This window comes from Oratosquilla oratoria, chromosome 37, assembly GCF_046742065.1.
Source record: "Oratosquilla oratoria isolate Oo_2021 chromosome 37, ASM4674206v1, whole genome shotgun sequence".
Taxonomy (NCBI): Eukaryota; Metazoa; Arthropoda; class Malacostraca; order Stomatopoda; family Squillidae; genus Oratosquilla; species Oratosquilla oratoria.
This window is the reverse complement of record NC_134813.1, coordinates 42,620,334-42,640,137: the sequence shown is the minus strand read 5'-3', so window position 1 is coordinate 42,640,137 and position 19,804 is coordinate 42,620,334. Positions and strand designations below refer to the sequence as shown.

At 36.5% G+C, this 19,804-nt stretch overlaps 1 protein-coding gene across 1 annotated transcript in view; it reads right to left on the bottom strand.

Moving 5' to 3' along the window:
* Positions 1-800: 800 nt before the first annotated feature.
* The window catches only part of Cog6 (conserved oligomeric Golgi complex subunit 6), an 83,228-nt gene continuing 64,224 nt past the window's right edge, over positions 801-19,804 (bottom strand). Inside the window, exon 12 of the mRNA XM_076175634.1 lies at positions 801-1,883. Coding sequence (XP_076031749.1) covers positions 1,656-1,883 — 228 coding nt within the window. The 3' untranslated portion in view covers positions 801-1,655. The remainder of the gene's footprint in view (positions 1,884-19,804) is intronic.

Genomic DNA, 19,804 nt, shown 5'->3' with positions numbered 1-19,804 from the left:
CCTTGCTGTGGATGTGCTGTGTCTTGCGACACTGCTTCTGACCCAGGGCAGTGGACAAGGTGCAGGGATGACCCGTCATCCGGGAGGTGCTAAGATGAGAAGGAGGGTGGAGGGGTGTGGAGTGTACTCAGGGATGGAATGGGTGGGAATGATTTTACACCTTTTCCTTTTTGGCTACCTCCCTTGTAAGGGTGAAAAAGCCTTGGTATATGTATGTATGAAGGTATTTCTCGATGTTCTATTTTTCTGCATGAGGGGATGGAGAGGGGGGTCGCCAATTAAATGAAGCAGCCTTGTTGTGGATGTGTTGTGTCTTGCTGCATTGCTTCTGACCCAGGGCAGTGGGTGAGAAACAGGGATGACCTGTCATCCAGGAGCCAAGGAAAGAGGGAAGGATGGGTGGTAAATGGGAGTGGAATATGTGTGGATGAAATGGGTGGGAGTGGATTTATGCCTTTGACTTTGGCTACCTCCTTTGTATAGGGGTTAAAGCCTTTGGTATATGTATGTACAATATGCACCAGCACCCTCACCTCCATTTGGTTGTACATGCCAATTGGTCTCCAGACATGGTTCAAGAGTTCTATCAACTCTTGATAGTATTTCCTTCATCTTTGCACACAAGGAGAACTAATTACTCAAAGCCTCTGATGCAGAAACACAGACAATAGTCCAACATTTCTTCCCAGAGGTCTATTGGAGCTTTCTAGTCAGTGAAACTGAAGGCAACACATTGAAATTCTAGTAACCCTGATATCAGAGGGCAACCATAAAACAAAGGAAAAATCAAAATATATATAATAATTCTTAAATCAGTATAATTTATCACACTTCAAAAACATTGATAAATATATAAAACACTATTCAACAATAAAAATCAATTTATTAATTTTCCTTCCCTAAAGCAGTGGTTCCTAAACTATCTTACCTGACCCCTTTTTTGCTTCCAGTAAACCCACATGCCCCCACTCCCTCTTTTGTTCCTGTGAAATGATTCTTGCATTTATTTCTTAGCATTGTTCAGGAAAACAGATTTCTGTTTGTATTAAATTTTAATAATGAAAGCCACTAAAACAAATAATAATACATTCCAGACATTTTTCTAGGTAACTAAAATCAAAACATTTGGTTCAAAGAGAGCGAAAAAAAAAGTTTGAACATTAGCAAATTGTGGTTGGTATCGGTGACGTGTCCAAAATGTGTAAGGAGAACTAGCTCAATAGAAAAGGGTTGGAGTGACTGCTATAATTATACTTTGCATGTATGTAATGGCAGGTATTTGTTATTTGAATGATTTTATTATTCTAATTAAACAAATATTTTTGAGCAGATGACTTCACACCTCCCTTGTATCCTCCTCATGCCTCCCTAGGGGGGGCGCACCCCCTAGTTTGGGAACCACTGCCCTAAAGTCTCCAACAAGATAGAATTGGGGTTTCAGAATGATTTACAGACCTAAATAAATTTTCTCTTTTTACACATCCTTTTCTACTTAAATCCTTTTCCTCTTGATCACTCTTCCCTCTTCTTTTGTCATATTTTCAAGGTTACTACCTTTCTTATTCTAATTTGGTTATTTTCTTTCTGTCTTCTCTATCCTTTTACTCAATTTCTATCTTCCTGCTTTCTCTCTTCCTATTTCTAAACTTTTGATCTTATGATAACAGCTTTTTCACAGTTGCTGGATCTCGTGGTAATAGTTGATGAGGATCCACAAAACCATGCTCTGGATCATGAACCAAACTGTGTAGCTTGGAATAAAGAGCTACTATAGCCTCAGATGTCCTCTGATGAAGCTGTCTTCTGAAAGCTGAGCTGAGGAGGAGGCGGGTGTGAGGAAGGAGGAGGTGGTCTGGAGCTGTAAGGAAGCCATCAAGTTTAGTCTGGAATTAGAAAAAATAGTACTTTAGTTTGTGTAAAAAAAAAAAACACTGGGCTGAAAATTACCTATATGTATACAGTTATCTGGAATATGCATTAGTCTCTAATTCAGTTTAGTTTCACTATGATGAAATAGTGAAACTGATATTATTACAGGTTCATAAAATAAAGTTAAATTCATCCTTCCTTCAATGTAGTACCCATTCAATGATTTTTTCTTTTTTCCTGATCTATTTACATATATACCTAGGGTTTTCCTCCATGTAAGGGAGGTAGCCAAGTCAAAAGGCATGCACACACCCCCATCCACCATCCTTTCCTCCCTCTCATATTAGCTCCTTGTGGATGACAAGTCATCCCTTTATCCTAGCTACTGCCCTGGGTCAGAAGCAATGGAGCAAGACATAGTATCCACAGCAAGGCTGCTTCACTTAATTGGCAACCCCCCCTCCCCATCCCCCCACCCCCTGTCCCCTCATGTAGAAAAAGAGATAATGGGAGAAATCCCTTTGGGCTGTGCCAAATTCACACATAACCACTCCCTACTCTACCCCTCAATCCCTCAGCCATTCACCATTCAACACTATCTCCTGCCTTTTCCCTTCCTTGCTCAAAGCCCCTCTCATCACATCCATTATTCTCATCCTCAGTTGTCCCCTCAAATTCACTCCACCCACCTTTGCCTTCCACACCTCTTTTACTCATAAGGTGAAATAAGTTAATTCAGTCTATGTTATGAAAACATAATACAGGCTAATAAGTAAATTTAAAGCAGAATTTAATGAGAGGAGGCAATAATTGCTGCTTCAAATTTCATTAAAGAATAAGTACACAGCATATTAATTTGCATAAATGTATGGTAATTCACATCTAGAAACAATTTTTTTTTCCAATTTGCCACTTAACCACTTCGGTACAATGATGCCTACGTAGGCATCATGAGGTGTGAGTGGGTACATAAGGATGCTGGCATTGGCGTCTTGATTACATATACATTTTTTGTAGTTGTACATGAGTTATCACCAGATTCTGTGAACTGGTTTGATCACATTTTCTGTTTATATCATTACTCAGAGTAAAACAGAACAAGTAATATAGCAGTGGCTTTATATTCTATAATGCAAGTGGTGTGATGCAGCGTACATATGGCAGCTGATGCTGCACATGAGAATTTGACTTGTACTGAAGTGGTTAAATGAAGACACCAAGCTGTTTTTTATCTCTACTCTGCTCTAACATCCATTTTCTACAAAAATATTGTCGCCAGTACCATCTTCTGTTGACGACATATATCAATGAATTGTCGACTATGGCAGACTCAACACAAATGGAATATTTCTCGGAGAGTGATAATTAAAAATTCTCCTAATTCGAGTGAAACTAACTTATCAGAATCAAATGATCTCACCAGGGATGAACTTGGGGATCATGCCTGGGTTGTGAGGGTATATATTTGAGCTTACACAGGGACATTAGCAATGAAGAAAAAGAGACAGCAGTAGAAATCCTTAATGAAATTCTGGGGGGAGACAGAGATTCAGGCACAGACCTAGAAGAGACTTACAGAATTGGTCGCTATACTAAGGATAGGAATCGACCTCTAAAGATAAAACTAAGGTCACAAATGGTAGTAGAAGACATATTTGAAAAAGTAGGTAACTTGGCAAAGAGTGAAAAGTACAATAAGATATGGATAAAAAGAGAAATGAGTACTGAGGAATTAGAAAAAGAAAGGGCACTAAGAGAAGAAGCAAAGGAAAAAAACTTGAAGAGATCGGAGACAGAATGCAAAGAATTCCAGTGGAGAGTAATAGACTTGAGATTAAGACAATGGCACATCAAAACGAAAAAACCAAGGGAAGAAGAAACCAGGGAGAAGGAAGAAAATTAAAAGTGGCCTATACCAACATTGACGGACTAATTTCGGGACTGAACGAACTCAATGATTATCTGTTAGAAGCAAAACCAGACATAATGGGAATTGTAGAGACTAAACTAAGAGGTGAAATACCATCCACTGTTATCGGACAAGGTTTATACAACTACTGGATAAAAAACAGGGACAAGAAACAGGGAGGGGGAATCATGTTCTTGGCCAAGAAAGACCTAAAGGTGACAAAAATTGCAGAGGGCAAAGGTAATGTTGAATTGATCATGATAAAAGTCGAAGGCAAGAATATGAAAAGTAGAAAATTTGTGGTGACTTATGTGCCTCCAAAAACAAGCGCTTGGAAAGAAAACGAACATACAAAAATGCTAGATACAAGAAAATCACTAAATGAGATACTAATGGGTAAGGGTAATCTGGTAATTATGGGGGACTTCAATTGCAAAGAAATTTGTTGGGACAGCATGACAGTGCAAGGAGGAGATGACTCGTGGGGCAATGTACTGCTAGATATGACCATGGAGTACACAATGACCCAATGGGTCCGTGAAAACACAAGGTACAGAAATAATGAAGAGCCATCGAAACTAGATCTAATATTTACAACAGAACCTGAAATAGTGCATAAAGTCCAGTACGAGACACCAATTGGAAAAAGTGACCATGTACTCATCGAAACTGTACTAAAGGAAGAAATAGACATAGAGAGGAACGAAAAGCATAGGAAAGGAAGACTGATGTACAACAAAACAGACTTTACAAAACTAAAGACATTCTTCCGGAATGCAAACTGGGAAAAATTTTACAGGGAAGAGACAACAGTGGAAGAGAAATGGAATATATTGATGGAAAACTACAATGAAGGTGTAAACAGGCATGTACCAAGACAAAAGCGAGAGAGTACATTAAATGTTGGTTCAACAAAAGATGCAGTGAGGCAAAAGACAGAAGGGACAAAGCTTGGAAAAAGTGGAGAAAAGACAAAAAACAAAGCAAATGGCAAATTTATGTTAACTGTAGAAATGAGTATGTTAATGTGAGAAGAGAGGAAAAAAGGAACCATGAGAAGGATATTATAGACAAATGCAAAGAGCAACCCAAACTATTCTATCGGTATGTGAATGGTAAACTTAAAACCAAACAGGAAATGGTGAAACTATGCCAAGGAAACATAGAATACACAGAAGATTTAGAGATGGCCGAAGTCATGAACAATCACTTTAAATCTGTTTTCACCAGAGAGAAAATACCAAATTGTGACATAGATAAAAACAAGAAATCTCCCCTCATGAATGAGTTTACAGCATCACTAAAGGAAATATCAGAACATCTATCAAGGCTGGATGTCAGAAAATCACATGGCCCGGATGGTATTGCAAATTGGATTCTAAAGGAGTGCAAAGAAGAACTAACAGACAAAATACACATCTTAATAAACAGCTCACTCAAAGAAGGAAAGATACCCAAGGACTGGAAAAACGCTAACATTGTACCAATATATAAAGGAGGAAACAAGGAAGAACCCACCAACTATAGGCCAGTATCACTAACAAGCACCATAGCCAAAATTTGTGAGAAAATAATCAAGAATAGATGGGTAAAACATCTGGAAGACAATGACATATTAAACCCAAGACAATTCGGATTCAGACAAGGAAGATCATGCTCCACAAACTTAATATGCTTTTACTCAAGACTAATAGACATAGTGCAAGAAAGAAATGGATGGGCTGATTGTGCATTCCTAGACTTGCAAAAAGCCTTTGACAAAGTACCACACAGAAAACTACTAAAAAAACTGGAACACATAGGAGGAATACAAGAAAACCTACTAAAATGGATAGAGGACTTTCTGACTGGTAGAAAGATGAGAGTAGTGCTCAGAGAAAAATATTCAGATTGGAAAGAGGTGATCAGTGGAGTACCGCAAGGATCTGTGCTGGCACCAATAATGTTTGCTATCTATATGAATGACATAGACGAGGACGTGAACTGCTACATGAGCTTCTTTGCTGATGACGCCAAACTGCTAAGGAAAATAGAAACTGATGAGGACTGTGAAGCACTGCAAGAAGACCTAAATAGGGTATGGAACTGGAGTCAGAAATGGGAAGTGGACTTTAATACTAAGAAGTGTAGCATAATGGAGTTTGGAAAAAGCAAAAACAGAATATCAGGAAAATATACAATTGGAACCAAAGAAGTAAAGAAAGTAGGATCCGAAAATGATTTGGGAGTAATTATCACGAACGACTTGTCCTATGATATACAGATTAACAAAATTGTCGGGGAGACTTACAACTTGCTAAGATCAATAAAAGTGGCGTTTACATACTTGGACGAAGACATGATAAAAAAAATATTGGTTACATTGATAAGGCCTAGATTAGAGTATGCGGCGACATTGTGGTCCCCCAGTACCAAAAAGAATATAAAGAAAATAGAAAGAATCCAAAGAGCAGCTACAAAAATGGCACCTGCACTTGCAAACCTATCATACGAGGAGAGATTGGCTAAACTGGAGTTACCGACACTGGAGCAAAGAAGAGAGAGAGGTGACCTATTGACCATCTACAGAATCATGAGAGGCACAGAGGTACTCGATAGAGAGAACTTACTTAACTGGGACAAAAGAAACACAAGAGGACATGGAAAGAAAATCAAAAAACATAGCTATAGAAGAGAACTGAAGAAAAACAGTTTTCCTCATAGAGTTTTGGACACTTGGAACAAACTGGACAATGAAATAGTATGCGCAAAAACCATTCATGAGTTTAAAAACAAACTAGACACTGCGAGATACAAAGGCGGGACATCACGAGCATAGCTCCCCTTCCCGCAAAATACAACTAGGTAAATGGGAATTATTCCAGTTAAGACTCTGAATATGGTGATGGCAACAACCAAAACAAAGGGGAAAAATTATGCGTTGCTGGCCAAATGGATGTAGAGGATGCACACAACTTTGTTGTTCATAGCTTTTACTGTCTTTAATGCCCAAAGGTCTTTATTCAGGCTGGCAGAACCTCATGATTCAGTAAAACATGGATAATGGTGACCTTGGCAACCATGTTTCTTTACATTCTTCTCATAGTGAATACATCATGTAGGCCTAGCTTACATGTACATCTTGTAGTAGATGTAGGCCTAACAACATACATGTGCATAGCCATGAACATGATGAACCTATGACATCAGGGGGTTGGGTCCAAGTACATGTACATATACTTAAGTATAGATATTCATGTACTTGGAGTTAAAAATTCAATGTTACTTGTAGGCCTACTCATACCTACAGTACTTGAAAAATGCCAAGTAAAATCAAGTACAAATAAGTACATTGTATTTAATCAAAAGTTATATAATGTATAAAGATTCTAACGAACTTTGTGATGATAATATTGGGTAGATGCACATATCTGTTATTCTTATTTATAAACATACATACATACATATGCCAAGGCTTTTTCCCCCTTACAAGGGGGGTAGCCAAAAAGAAAAAGGCATAAAATCATTCCCACCCATTCCATCCCTGAATACACTTCACACCCCTCCACCCTCCCTCTTACGAGTATCTTAGCACCTCCTGAATGACGGGTCATCCCTGCACCTTGTCCACTGCCCTGGGTCAGAAGCAGTGTTATTTATAAAACTACTGGTATATTTAATATAAAAAAAGGACAAGATACTTACCTATACCTTCTGCATCAAATTTATTTTTATTACTGCATTTGCAGCATAATTTGAGTTATTCATAAAGTATGTTCTTGTTTATGGGAGTGGAGTATGTGGGGTTGAAATGGGTGGGAGTGGATTTTATGCCTTTGTTTTTTAGCTACCTCCCTTGTAATGGGGAATCCTTTGATATATGTATGTATGTATGTGTGTATGTTCTTGTTTTGCAATTCTATGATAAAAGCAGTGATGTGCTAAAATGGAGGGGAAATTTTCACTTATTTTTCTATATCGACTCCCACTTTTTAACAGTGTACTCATCAATGCATATAAGTAAAAATACTAACTTTTGTGCTTTACAAATCTGTAACAGGAATTTCTTTCATCACATCAACCATTTGGACATGGTCAAAAAGGAGGGAAATCAAGAAAATTGCAATTCACTGCCAAGTTATGCACATCCTATGCACAAAAACAATGGCAGTTTTGTGTTTAGATTCATCAGTATATGTCATCAAGATAGCTAACAATATTCCCAACTTTTGTAGAAGACAATTAATTTTGGTGGAATAAAAATGTTGATAAAAACGTAAGAAAATTCCAGAACAACAGAAAAAGAAATTTAATCTATTTATTCAGATATAATCTAAGTCAATTAGCAAAATTTGGGTTTGAAAATTGTGATGTGGTAAGGGGGAAAAAGCCTTTGGTATAAATATGTATTTACCTAGTTATTTTACCGAGTTATATTTTATGGGATGAGAGCTATGCTCAGTGACCTGTTTTCGTATCTCTCCACATCCAGTTTGTTCTTAAAATCTTATTTAGTTTTGGCACTCACTGTTTCTCCGTTTAGTTTGTTCCAGACATCAATCACTCTATGTGGGAAGCTATTCTTTTTCAAATCTCTTCTGTAACTGTCCTTCTTTAGCTTTTTCTCATGTCCTCTTGTTTTTCTTCTGTCCCATTTTAATAAGTCATCTCTATCAAGAACTTCCATCCCTTTCATAATTCTACAACTGGTCAACAAATCATCTCTTTCTCTTCTCTGTTCCAGTGTTGATATATGTAATTTATCCAATCTTTGTTTGTATGTCAAATTTGATAGTGTAGGTGCCATTTTTGTCACTGCTCTTTGAATTCTTTCTAATTTTATGTGTTTTTTTTTGTGTGTGTGTGTGTGTGTGTGTATTTACCTAGTTGTATTTTACGGGAAGGGGAGCTATGCTCGTGGGGTCCCGTCTTCATATCTCATTTTATCTAAACTATTTTTAAATTCATGTATTGTTTTTGCACACACCACTTTCTCATCTAACTTGTTCCAGCTGTCTATTACTCTGTGAGGAAAGCTGTTCTTTTTCAAATCTCTTCTATAGCTGTCTTTTTTTATTTTCTTTCCGTGTCCTCTTGTATTTCTGTCATCCCATTTTATCAGATTCTCTTTATCAGTAATTTCTATGCCTTTCATGATTCTGTAAATAGCTATCAAATCTCCTCTCTTCTTTGCTCTAGTGTCTGTAGTTTAAGTTTTTCTAGTCTCTCTTCATATGATAGTTTTAAGAGTGTTGGTGCCAATTTTGTAATTGCTCTTTGTATTCTTTCAAGTTTTTTTATACATTTTTTTGTACTTGGTGACCATATCGTTGCTGCATATTCCAATCTTGGTCTTATCAGGGTGATTAGTGTGTGTGTGTGTATTTACCTAGTTGTATTTACCTAGTTGTATTTTACGGGAAGGGGAGCTATGCTCGTGATGTCCCGCCTTTGTATCTTGCAGTGTCTAGTTGGTTTTTAAACTCATGAATGGTTTTTGCGCATACTATTTCATTGTCCAGTTTGTTCCAAGTGTCCAAAACTCTATGAGGAAAACTGTTTTTCTTCAGTTCTCTTCTATAGCTATGTTTTTTTATTTTCTTTCCATGTCCCCTTGTGTTTCTTTTGTCCCAGTTAAGTAAGTTCTCTCTATCGAGTACCTCTGTGCCTCTCATGATTCTGTAGATGGTCAATAGGTCACCTCTCATGATTCTGTAGATGGTCAATAGGTCACCTCTCTCTCTTCTTTGCTCCAGTGTCGGTAACTCCAGTTTAGCCAATCTCTCCTCGTATGATAGGTTTGCAAGTGCAGGTGCCATTTTTGTAGCTACCCTTTGGATTCTTTCTACTTTTTTTATGTGTGTGTGTGTATTTACCTAGTTGTATTTACCTAGTTGTATTTTACGGGAAGGGGAGCTATGCTCGTGGGGTCCCGTCTTCATATCTCATTTTATCTAAACTATTTTTAAATTCATGTATTGTTTTTGCACACACCACTTTCTCATCTAACTTGTTCCAACTGTCTATTGCTCTGTGAGGAAAGCTGTTCTTTTTAAAATCTCTTCTATAGCTGTCTTTTTTTATTTTCTTTCCGTGTCCTCTTGTATTTCTGTCATCCCATTTTATCAGATTCTCTCTATCAGTAATTTCTATGCCTTTCATGATTCTGTAAATAGCTATCAAATCTCCTCTCTCTCTTCTTTGCTCTAGTGTCTGTAGTTTAAGTTTTTGTAGTCTCTCTTCATATGATAGTTTTGAGAGTGTTGGTGCCAGTTTTGTAATTGCTCTTTGTATTCTTTCAAGTTTTTTTATACATTTTTTTGTACTTGGTGACCATATCGTTGCTGCATATTCCAATCTTGGTCTTATCAGGGTGATTAGGATTTTCCTCACCATTTCTTCATCCAGGTATGTAAATGCCACTTTGATTGTTCTTATTAAATTATAAGTTTCTCCAAAAATCTTATTTATATGTTTCTCAGGTGACATATTATTCATAACAATGACTCCCAGGTCCTTCTCATTTTCTACTTTTTTTATTCCTTCTTCTCCCAAATTATATGATCCTGTTATTCTGTTTTTGCTTTTTCCAAATTCCATTATACTACACTTTTTTGTATTGAACTCCATCTCCCACTTCCTACTCCATTCTTGTACTTTATTTAGATCTCTCTGTAGTGATTCACAATCTTCTTCAGTTTTCACTCTTTTCAGTAATTTTGCATCATCTGCAAAGAAGCTCATATAGCTTTCAATTCCTTCATCCATATCATTAATATATATAGCAAACATTATTGGGGCCAGAACTGTTCCCTGCGGGACACCGCTTATTACTTCATTCCATTTTGAGTGCTGATCTCTTATCACTACTCTCATTTTTCTTTCTTGCAAAAAGTCTTCCATCCAATTTAGCAATTTACCTTGTATTCCTCCTTCATATTCTAATTTCTTAAGCAACTTCTTATGTGGTACTTTGTCAAAAGCTTTTTTTAGGTCTAGAAATGCACAATCAGCCCATCCATCTCTTTCTTGTATTATATCTATTAGCCTTGAATAGAAACATATTAAATTGGTGACGCATGATCGTCCTTGTCTGAATCCAAATTGCCTTGGATTTAGTACGTTGTTTTTTTCCAAGTATTTTACCCATCTACTTTTGATAATTCTTTCACATATTTTTGCTATTGTACTTGTTAGAGAGACTGGTCTATAGTTGGTAGGTTCTTCTTTATTTCCTCCTTTATATATAGGTACTATATTTGCTATTTTCCAATCTTCTGGAACTTTTCCTTCTTTTAAGGAACTGCTTATTATGCTATGTATTTTGTCTGCCAGTTCATTCCTGCATTCTTTCAGAATCCAGTTTGCTATTTCATCTGGCCCATGCGATTTTCTGACATCAAAATTACCCAAGTGTGTCAATATTTCATTCTTTGTTACTTCTATTTCTTCCATAGGGGGGACTTTTTCCTTCCACTCAATCTCTTCAGGTTGTATATTTTCCCTTGTAAACACTGATTTAAAATGTTTGTTCATAATTTCTGCCATTTCCATTTCCTCAGTGTATTCAACTCCTCCTTGTCTTAATTTCTCTAAGTCTTGTTTGTTTTTCAGTTTATTGTTTACAAATCTGTAGAATAGTTTTGGTTGATCTTTACACTTTTCTATAACATCTTTTTCATATTTTCTTTTTTCCTCTCTGCACTTTTGTACATATTCATTTCTATAACCAGTATATATTTTCCATTTTTCAGGTCTTCTGTCTTTTTTCCATCTGTTCCAGGCTTTGTCTCTTTTGTCCTTTAACTCCCTACAACTTTTGTTGTACCAGCATTTTACATATTCTTTTTCTTGTTTTTGTCTTGGGACATACTTTTCCACTCCTTTTTTGTAAATTTTTGTCAAAATATTCCATTTCTCTTCCACTGTTGTTTCTTCTTTGTATATTTCTTCCCAGTTTTCTTGTTGGAAGAATTCTCTTATTTTATCAAAGTTTGTTTTTTCATACATCATTCTTCCTTTTCTATATTGTTCATTTCTTTTCCTATATTTTTCTTCATTAAGTTCCAGTTCAATCAATATGTGGTCACTTTTACCTATTGGTGTTTTATACTCAATCTTGTCCACTATTCTAGGTTCAGATGTAATTATTAAGTCTAGCCTCGATGGTTCTTCTTCATTTCTATACCTAGTGTTCTCTTGTATCCATTGTGTCATTGAATGGTCAGTAATCATCTCAAGTAGAGCATTTCCCCATGAGTCATCACCACTCTTTACTGTCATTTCTTCCCAGCAGATTTCTTTGCAATTAAAGTCGCCCATCATAACTATTCTTCCTCCGTCTTCCATTATTTTAGTTAATGCTATCTTTGTGTCCTCTAACATACTTTTATGTTCACTCTCCTCCCATGAGGCTGTTTTCGGAGGCACATAATTGATCACAAATTTTCTGCTCTTCTTATCTCGGTCTTCCACTTCTATCATAATCATCTCTACTGTATTCTTTCCATATATGACACCTTTCACGTTTATATCCTTCTTAGTCAGGAACATAACTCCACCCCCTTGTTTTTTCTCTCTGTTTCTAATCCAATAATTGTATGTATCATGTCCTACACTGTTGGGTGGTAGTGGGCCTTTTAATTTTGTTTCTACAATTCCCATTATGTCCGGTTCTTTTTCTTTCAAATAATCATTCAGTTCATTCAATCCTGTTATCAATCCATCTATATTTGTGTAAGACACTCTTAGTTTTCTGCCACTTCCATTGTATTCTCTGTTTCCCTTATGTTTTTCTTTAGTATGTCGAACTGCTTTATTTTCATGTTCACTACTCTCCAATAGAATCTCTCTTTCTCTGTCTCCGTTCTTTCCTCGTTTTTTGCCTTAGCTTCAATTCTTTTCTGCTTTTCTGCCTCTCTTTCCTCCTTATTCATTTCTCTTTTTATCCATACCTTTTTATATTGATCATTTGTTGCTAGTTTCCCTGTCTTGGATAGAATTTTCTCTACTGTTGTTTGTGACCTGAATTTAATCTTAATTGGTCTGGTCTTATCTGTACTATATTTTCCGAGTCTGAATTTTTCCTCAATTTCCTTTATAATTTCTGGTTCATCTTCCTGGACTAATTTTAATAAACTGCTTACTCTTTCATTTTCCTCCTTGATTCTTGCGGTTCTATCTGGGTTATGTTTCTCTTCCATTCCTAATATAATTATACATTTCTTTTTGTCAGCTAATTCTCTTACTATATTCTCCTTCTGTCTCATCACTTTAATAACTGAGTCTTCATTATGTTCTTTCAATTGCTGTTTGACTATGTCAGTGAATGAAACCTTATTCCCTTCTTGAGTTATTCTCCAATTTTTAGCTTCTGTATCTATTTTCTCTCTGTTTTCATTACTATTCTTCTTCAATTTCTCATTCTCCTCCTTTACATTTCCTAACTGTCTTTTTAGGTCCTCTATTTCTTCAGTTAAGTTTCTGTTAGCCTTCTCTAGTTGTTCCAACCTTTCAATTCTTTGGAAAATGGAGTCTACGTTACCTAACTTACGCTCCAAGTCCTCGATCACCTTATCAACTCTCTCCTCTAGTCTTATCAGTCGGGGGGGGGGGGTTGTGTCCCCCCCACCCTCTTTAAATCCCTGGAACATATTCTCGTCACTTTCTTCTGTATTGCTCCTCTCTATACTTCTAATCTTTACATTTTTATTAGACATTTGATCCTCGCTAATTCTTTTGTTTACCTTCCGCTTGTCTGGCTGGGCAAAGTCTACTCCCTCCTCATTTCCTTCCATTTCCCTCAGTAATCCCTCCCCTTTTCCTCTTTCCCTACGTTCCCACTACTCCACGAGCAATTTCCCCCCCACCCTGCAAAAACACTAGGCACTTCTCTTTGCGTTGGGATCCACAGACTTCACTTTTCTTCAGAACGTCTTCTAAGCCGTCCATTCGTTGAAGTGTGTGTGTGTATTTACCTAGTTGTACCTAGTTGTATTTTACGGGAAGGGGAGCTATGCTCGTGAGGTCCCGTCTTCATATCTCATTTTATCTAAACTATTTTTAAATTCATGTATTGTTTTTGCACACACCACTTTCTCATCTAACTTGTTCCAACTGTCTATTGCTCTGTGAGGAAAGCTGTTCTTTTTCAAATCTCTTCTATAGTTGTCTTTTTTTATTTTCTTTCCGTGTCCTCTTGTATTTCTGTCATCCCATTTTATCAGATTCTCTCTATCAGTAATTTCTATGCCTTTCATGATTCTGTAAATAGCTATCAAATCTCCTCTCTCTCTTCTTTGCTCTAGTGTCTGTAGTTTAAGTTTTTGTAGTCTCTCTTCATATGATAGTTTTGAGAGTGTTGGTGCCAGTTTAGTAATTGCTCTTTGTATTCTTTCAAGTTTTTTTATACATTTTTTTGTACTTGGTGACCATATCGTTGCTGCATATTCCAATCTTGGTCTTATCAGGGTGACTAGGATTTTCCTCACCATTTCTTCATCCAGGTATGTAAATGCCACTTTGATTGTTCTTATTAAATTATAAGTTTCTCCAAAAATCTTATTTATATGTTTCTCAGGTGACATATTATTCATAACAATGACTCCCAGGTCCCTCTCATTTTCTACTCTTTTTATTCCTTCTTCTCCCAAATTATATGCTCCTGTTATTCTGTTTTTGCTTTTTCCAAATTCCATTATACTACACTTTTTTGTATTGAACTCCATCTCCCACTTCCTACTCCATTCTTGTACTTTATTTAGATCTCTCTGTAGTGATTCACAATCTTCTTCAGTTTTCACTCTTTTCAGTAATTTTGCATCATCTGCAAAGAAGCTCATATAGCTTTCAATTCCTTCATCCATATCATTAATATATATAGCAAACATTATTGGGGCCAGAACTGTTCCCTGCGGGACACCGCTTATTACTTCATTCCATTTTGAGTGCTGATCTCTTATCACTACTCGCATTTTTCTTTCTTGCAAAAAGTCTTCCATCCAATTTAGCAATTTACCTTGTATTCCTCCTTCATATTCTAATTTCTTAAGCAACTTCTTATGTGGTACTTTGTCAAAAGCTTTTTTTAGGTCTAGAAATGCACAATCAGCCCATCCATCTCTTTCTTGTATTATATCTATTAGCCTTGAATAGAAACATATTAAATTGGTGACGCATGATCGTCCTTGTCTGAATCCAAATTGCCTTGGATTTAGTACGTTGTTTTTTTCCAAGTATTTTACCCATCTACTTTTGATAATTCTTTCACATATTTTTGCTATTGTACTTGTTAGAGAGACTGGTCTATAGTTGGTAGGTTCTTCTTTATTTCCTCCTTTATATATAGGTACTATATTTGCTTTTTTCCAATCTTCTGGAACTTTTCCTTCTTTTAAGGAACTGCTTATTATGCTATGTATTTTGTCTGCCAGTTCATTCCTACATTCTTTCAGAATCCAGTTTGCTATTTCATCTGGCCCATGCGATTTTCTGACATCAAAATTACCCAAGTGTGTCAATATTTCATTCTTCGTTACTTCTATTTCTTCCATAGGGGGGACTTTTTCCTTCCACTCAATCTCTTCAGGTTGTATATTTTCCCTTGTAAACACTGATTTAAAATGTTTGTTCATAATTTCTGCCATTTCCATTTCCTCAGTGTATTCAACTCCCCCTTGTCTTAATTTCTCCAAGTCTTGTTTGTTTTTCAGTTTATTGTTTACAAATCTGTAGAATAGTTTTGGTTGATCTTTACACTTTTCTATAACATCTTTTTCATATTTTCTTTTTTCCTCTCTGCACTTTTGTACATATTCATTTCTATAACCAGTATATATTTTCCATTTTTCAGGTCTTCTGTCTTTTTTCCATCCGGTCCAGGCTTTGTCTCTTTTGTCTTTTAACTCCCTACAACTTTTGTTGTACCAGCATTTTACATATTCTTTTTCTTGTTTTTGTCTTGGGACATACTTTTCCACTCCTTCTTTGTAAATTTTTGTCAAAATATTCCATTTCTCTTCCACTGATGTTTCTTCTTTGTATATTTCTTCCCAGTTTTCTTGTTGGAAGAATTCTCTTATTTTATCAAAGTTTGTTTTTTTCATACATCATTCTTCCTTTTCTATATTGTTCATTTCTTTTCATATATTTTTCTTCATTAAGTTCCAGTTCAATCAATATGTGGTCACTTTTACCTATTGGTGTTTTATATTCAATCTTGTCCACTATTCTAGGTTCAGATGTAATTATTAAGTCTAGCCTCGATGGTTCTTCTTCATTTCTATACCTAGTGTTCTCTTGTATCCATTGTGTCATTGAATGGTCAGTAATCATCTCAAGTAGAGCATTTCCCCATGAGTCATCACCACTCTTTACTGTCATTTCTTCCCAGCAGATTTCTTTGCAATTAAAGTCGCCCATCATAACTATTCTTCCTCCGTCTTCCATTATTTTAGTTAATGCTATCTTTGTGTCCTCTAACATACTTTTATGTTCATTCTCCTCCCATGAGGCTGTTTTCGGAGGCACATAGTTGATCACAAATTTTCTGCTCTTCTTATCTCGGTCTTCCACTTCTATCATAATCATCTCTACTGTATTCTTTCCATATATGACACCTTTCACGTTTATATCCTTCTTTGTCAGGAACATAACTCCACCCCCTTGTTTTTTCTCTCTGTTTCTAATCCAATAATTGTATGTATCATGTCCTACACTGTTGGGTGGTAGTGGGCCTTTTAATTTTGTTTCTACAATTCCCATTATGTCCGGTTCTTTTTCTTTCAAATAATCATTCAGTTCATTCAATCCTGTTATCAATCCATCTATATTTGTGTAAGACACTCTTAGTTTTCTGCCACTTCCATTGTGTTCTCTGTTTCCCTTATGTTTTTCTTTAGTATGTCGAACTGCTTTATTTTCATGTTCACTACTCTCCAATAGAATCTCTCTTTCTCTGACTCCGTTCTTTCCTCGTTTTTTGCCTTAGCTTCAATTCTTTTCTGCTTTTCTGCCTCTCTTTCCTCCTTATTCATTTCTCTTTTTATCCATACCTTTTTATATTGATCATTTGTTGCTAGTTTCCCTGTCTTGGATAGAATTTTCTCTGCCGTTGTTTGTGACCTGAATTTAATCTTAATTGGTCTGGTCTTATCTGTACTATATTTTCCGAGTCTGAATTTTTCCTCAATTTCCTTTATAATTTCTGGTTCATCTTCCTGGACTAATTTTAATAAACTGCTTACCCTTTCATTTTCCTCCTTGATTCTTGCGGTTCTATCTGGGTTATGTTTCTCTTCCATTCTTAATATAATTATACATTTCTTTTTGTCAGCTAATTCTCTTACTATATTCTCCTTCTGTCTCATCACTTTAATAACTGAGTCTTCATTATGTTCTTTCAATTGCTGTTTGACTATGTCAGTGAATGAAACCTTATTCCCTTCTTGAGTTATTCTCCAATTTTTAGCTTCTGTAGCTATTTTCTCACTGTTTTCATTACTATTCTTCTTCAATTTCTCATTCTCCTCCTTTACATTTCCTAACTGTCTTTTTAGGTCCTCTACTTCTTCAGTTAAGTTTCTGTTAGCCTTCTCTAGTTGTTCCAATCTTTCAATTCTTTGGAGAATGGAGCCTACATTACCTAACTTACGTTCCAAGTCCTCGATCACCTTATCAACTCTCTCCTCTAGTCTTATCAGTCTGGGGGGGGTTGTGTCCCCCCCACCCTCTTTAAATCCCTGGAACATATTCTCGTCACTTTCTACTGTATTTCTCCTCTCTATACTTCTAATCTTTACATTTTTATTTGCCATTTCGTCATCCGGTGGTCGTTTCATGTTGACCTTCCGCCCGTCTGCCTGGGCCAAGTCCTCCACATCCTCATTACCTTCCATTTCCCCAGTAATCCCTCCCCCTCTCCTCTTTCCTTACTTTCCCACTACCTCACGAGCAATTCCCCCCCCCTGCAAATACAAAAAGGCACTTCTCTTTGCGTTGGTATCCTCAATCTGCACTTTTCTTCAGAGCGTTCGTCAAGCCGTCCGTTCGTTGAAAGTGTGTGTGTGTGTGTGTGTGTGTGTGTGTGTGTGTGTATTTACCTAGTTGTATTTTGCGGGAAGGGGAGCTATGCTTGTGGTGTCCCGCCATTGTATCTTGCAGTGTCTAGTTTGCTTTTAAACTCATGAATGGTTTTTGCGCATACTATTTCATTATCCAGTTTGTTCAAATTGTCCAAAACTCTATGAGGAAAACTGTTTTTCTTCATTTCTCTTCTATAGCTATGTTTTTGATTTTCTTACCATGTCCTCTTGTGTTCCTCTTGTCCCAGTTAAGTAAGTCCTCTCTATCAAGTATCTCTGTGCCTTTCATGATTCTGTAGATGGTCAGTAGGTCACCTCTCTCTCTTCTTTGCTCCAGTGTCGGTAACTCCAGTTTAGCCAATCTCTCCTCGTATGATAGGTTTGCAAGTGCAGGTGCCATTTTTGTAGCTGCTCTTTGGATTCTTTCTATTTTCTTTATATTCTTTTTGGTACTGGGGGACCACAATGTCGCCGCATACTCTAGTCTAGGCCTTATCAATGTAACCAATTTTTTTCTTATCATGTCTTCGTCCAAGTATGTAAATGTCACTTTTATTGATCTTAGCAAGTTATAAGTCTCCCCGACAATTTTGTTAATCTGTTTATCATAGGACAAGTCGTTCATGATGATTACTCCCAAATCTATTTCGGATCCTACTTTCTTTACTTCCTTGGTTCCAATTGTATATTTTCCTGATATTCTGTTTTTGCTTTTTCCAAACTCCATTATGCTACACTTCTTAAAGTCCACTTCCCATTTCTGACTCCAGTTCCATACCCTATTCAGGTCTTCTTGCAGTGCTTCACAGTCCTTATCAGTTTCTACTTTCCTTAACAGTTTGGCGTCGTCAGCAAAGAAGCTCATGTAACAGTTCACGTCCTCATCCATGTCATTCATATAGATAGCAAACATTATTGGTGTCAGTACAGATCCTTGCGGTACTCCACTGATCACCTCTTTCCAATCTGAATATTTTTCTCTGAGCACTACTCTCATCTTTCTACCAGTCAGGAAGTCCTCCATCCATTTTAGTAGGTTCCCTTGTATTCCTATGTGTTCCAGTTTTTTTTTAGTAATTTTCCGTGTGGTACTTTGTCAAAGGCTTTTTGCAAGTCTAGGAATGCACAATCAGCCCATCCATTTCTTTCTTGCACCATGTCTATTAGTCTTGAGTAGAAGCATATTAAGTTTGTGGTGCATGATCTTCCTTGTCTGAACCCGAATTGTCTTGGGTTTAATATGTTGTTGTCTTCCAGATGTTTTACCCATCTATTTTTGATGATTTTCTCACAAATTTTGGCTATAGTGCTTGTTAGTGATACTGGCCTATAGTTGGTGGGTTCTTCCTTGTTTCCTCCTATATATATTGGTACAATGTTAGCATTTTTCCAGTTATTAGGTATCTTTCCTTCTTTGAGTGAGCTATTTATTATGATGTGTATTTTGTCTGTTAGTTCTTCTTTGCATTCCTTTAGAATCCAATTTGCAATACCATCCGGGCCATGTGATTTTCTGATGTCCAGTTTTGATAGATATTCTGATATTTCTTTTTTGTGATGTAAACTCACTCAGGTGGGGAGATTGCTTGTTATCATCTATGTCCCAATTTTGTATTTTCTCTCTGGTGAAGACAGATTTAAAGTGATTGTTCATGACTTCAGCCATCTCTAATTCTTCTGTGTATTCTATATTTCCTTGGTGTAGTTTCACCATTTCCTGTTTGGTTTTAAGTTTACCATTCACATACCGATAGAATAGCTTGGGTTGATCTTTGCATTTATCTATAATATCCTTCTCATGGTTCCTTTTTTCCTCTCTTCTCACATTAACATACTCATTTCTATAGTTTATATAAATTTGCCATTTGCTTTATTTTTTGTCTCTTCTCCACCTTTTCCAAGCTTTGTCCCTTATGTCTTTTGCCTCACTGCATCTTTTGTTGAACCAACATTTAATGTACTCTCT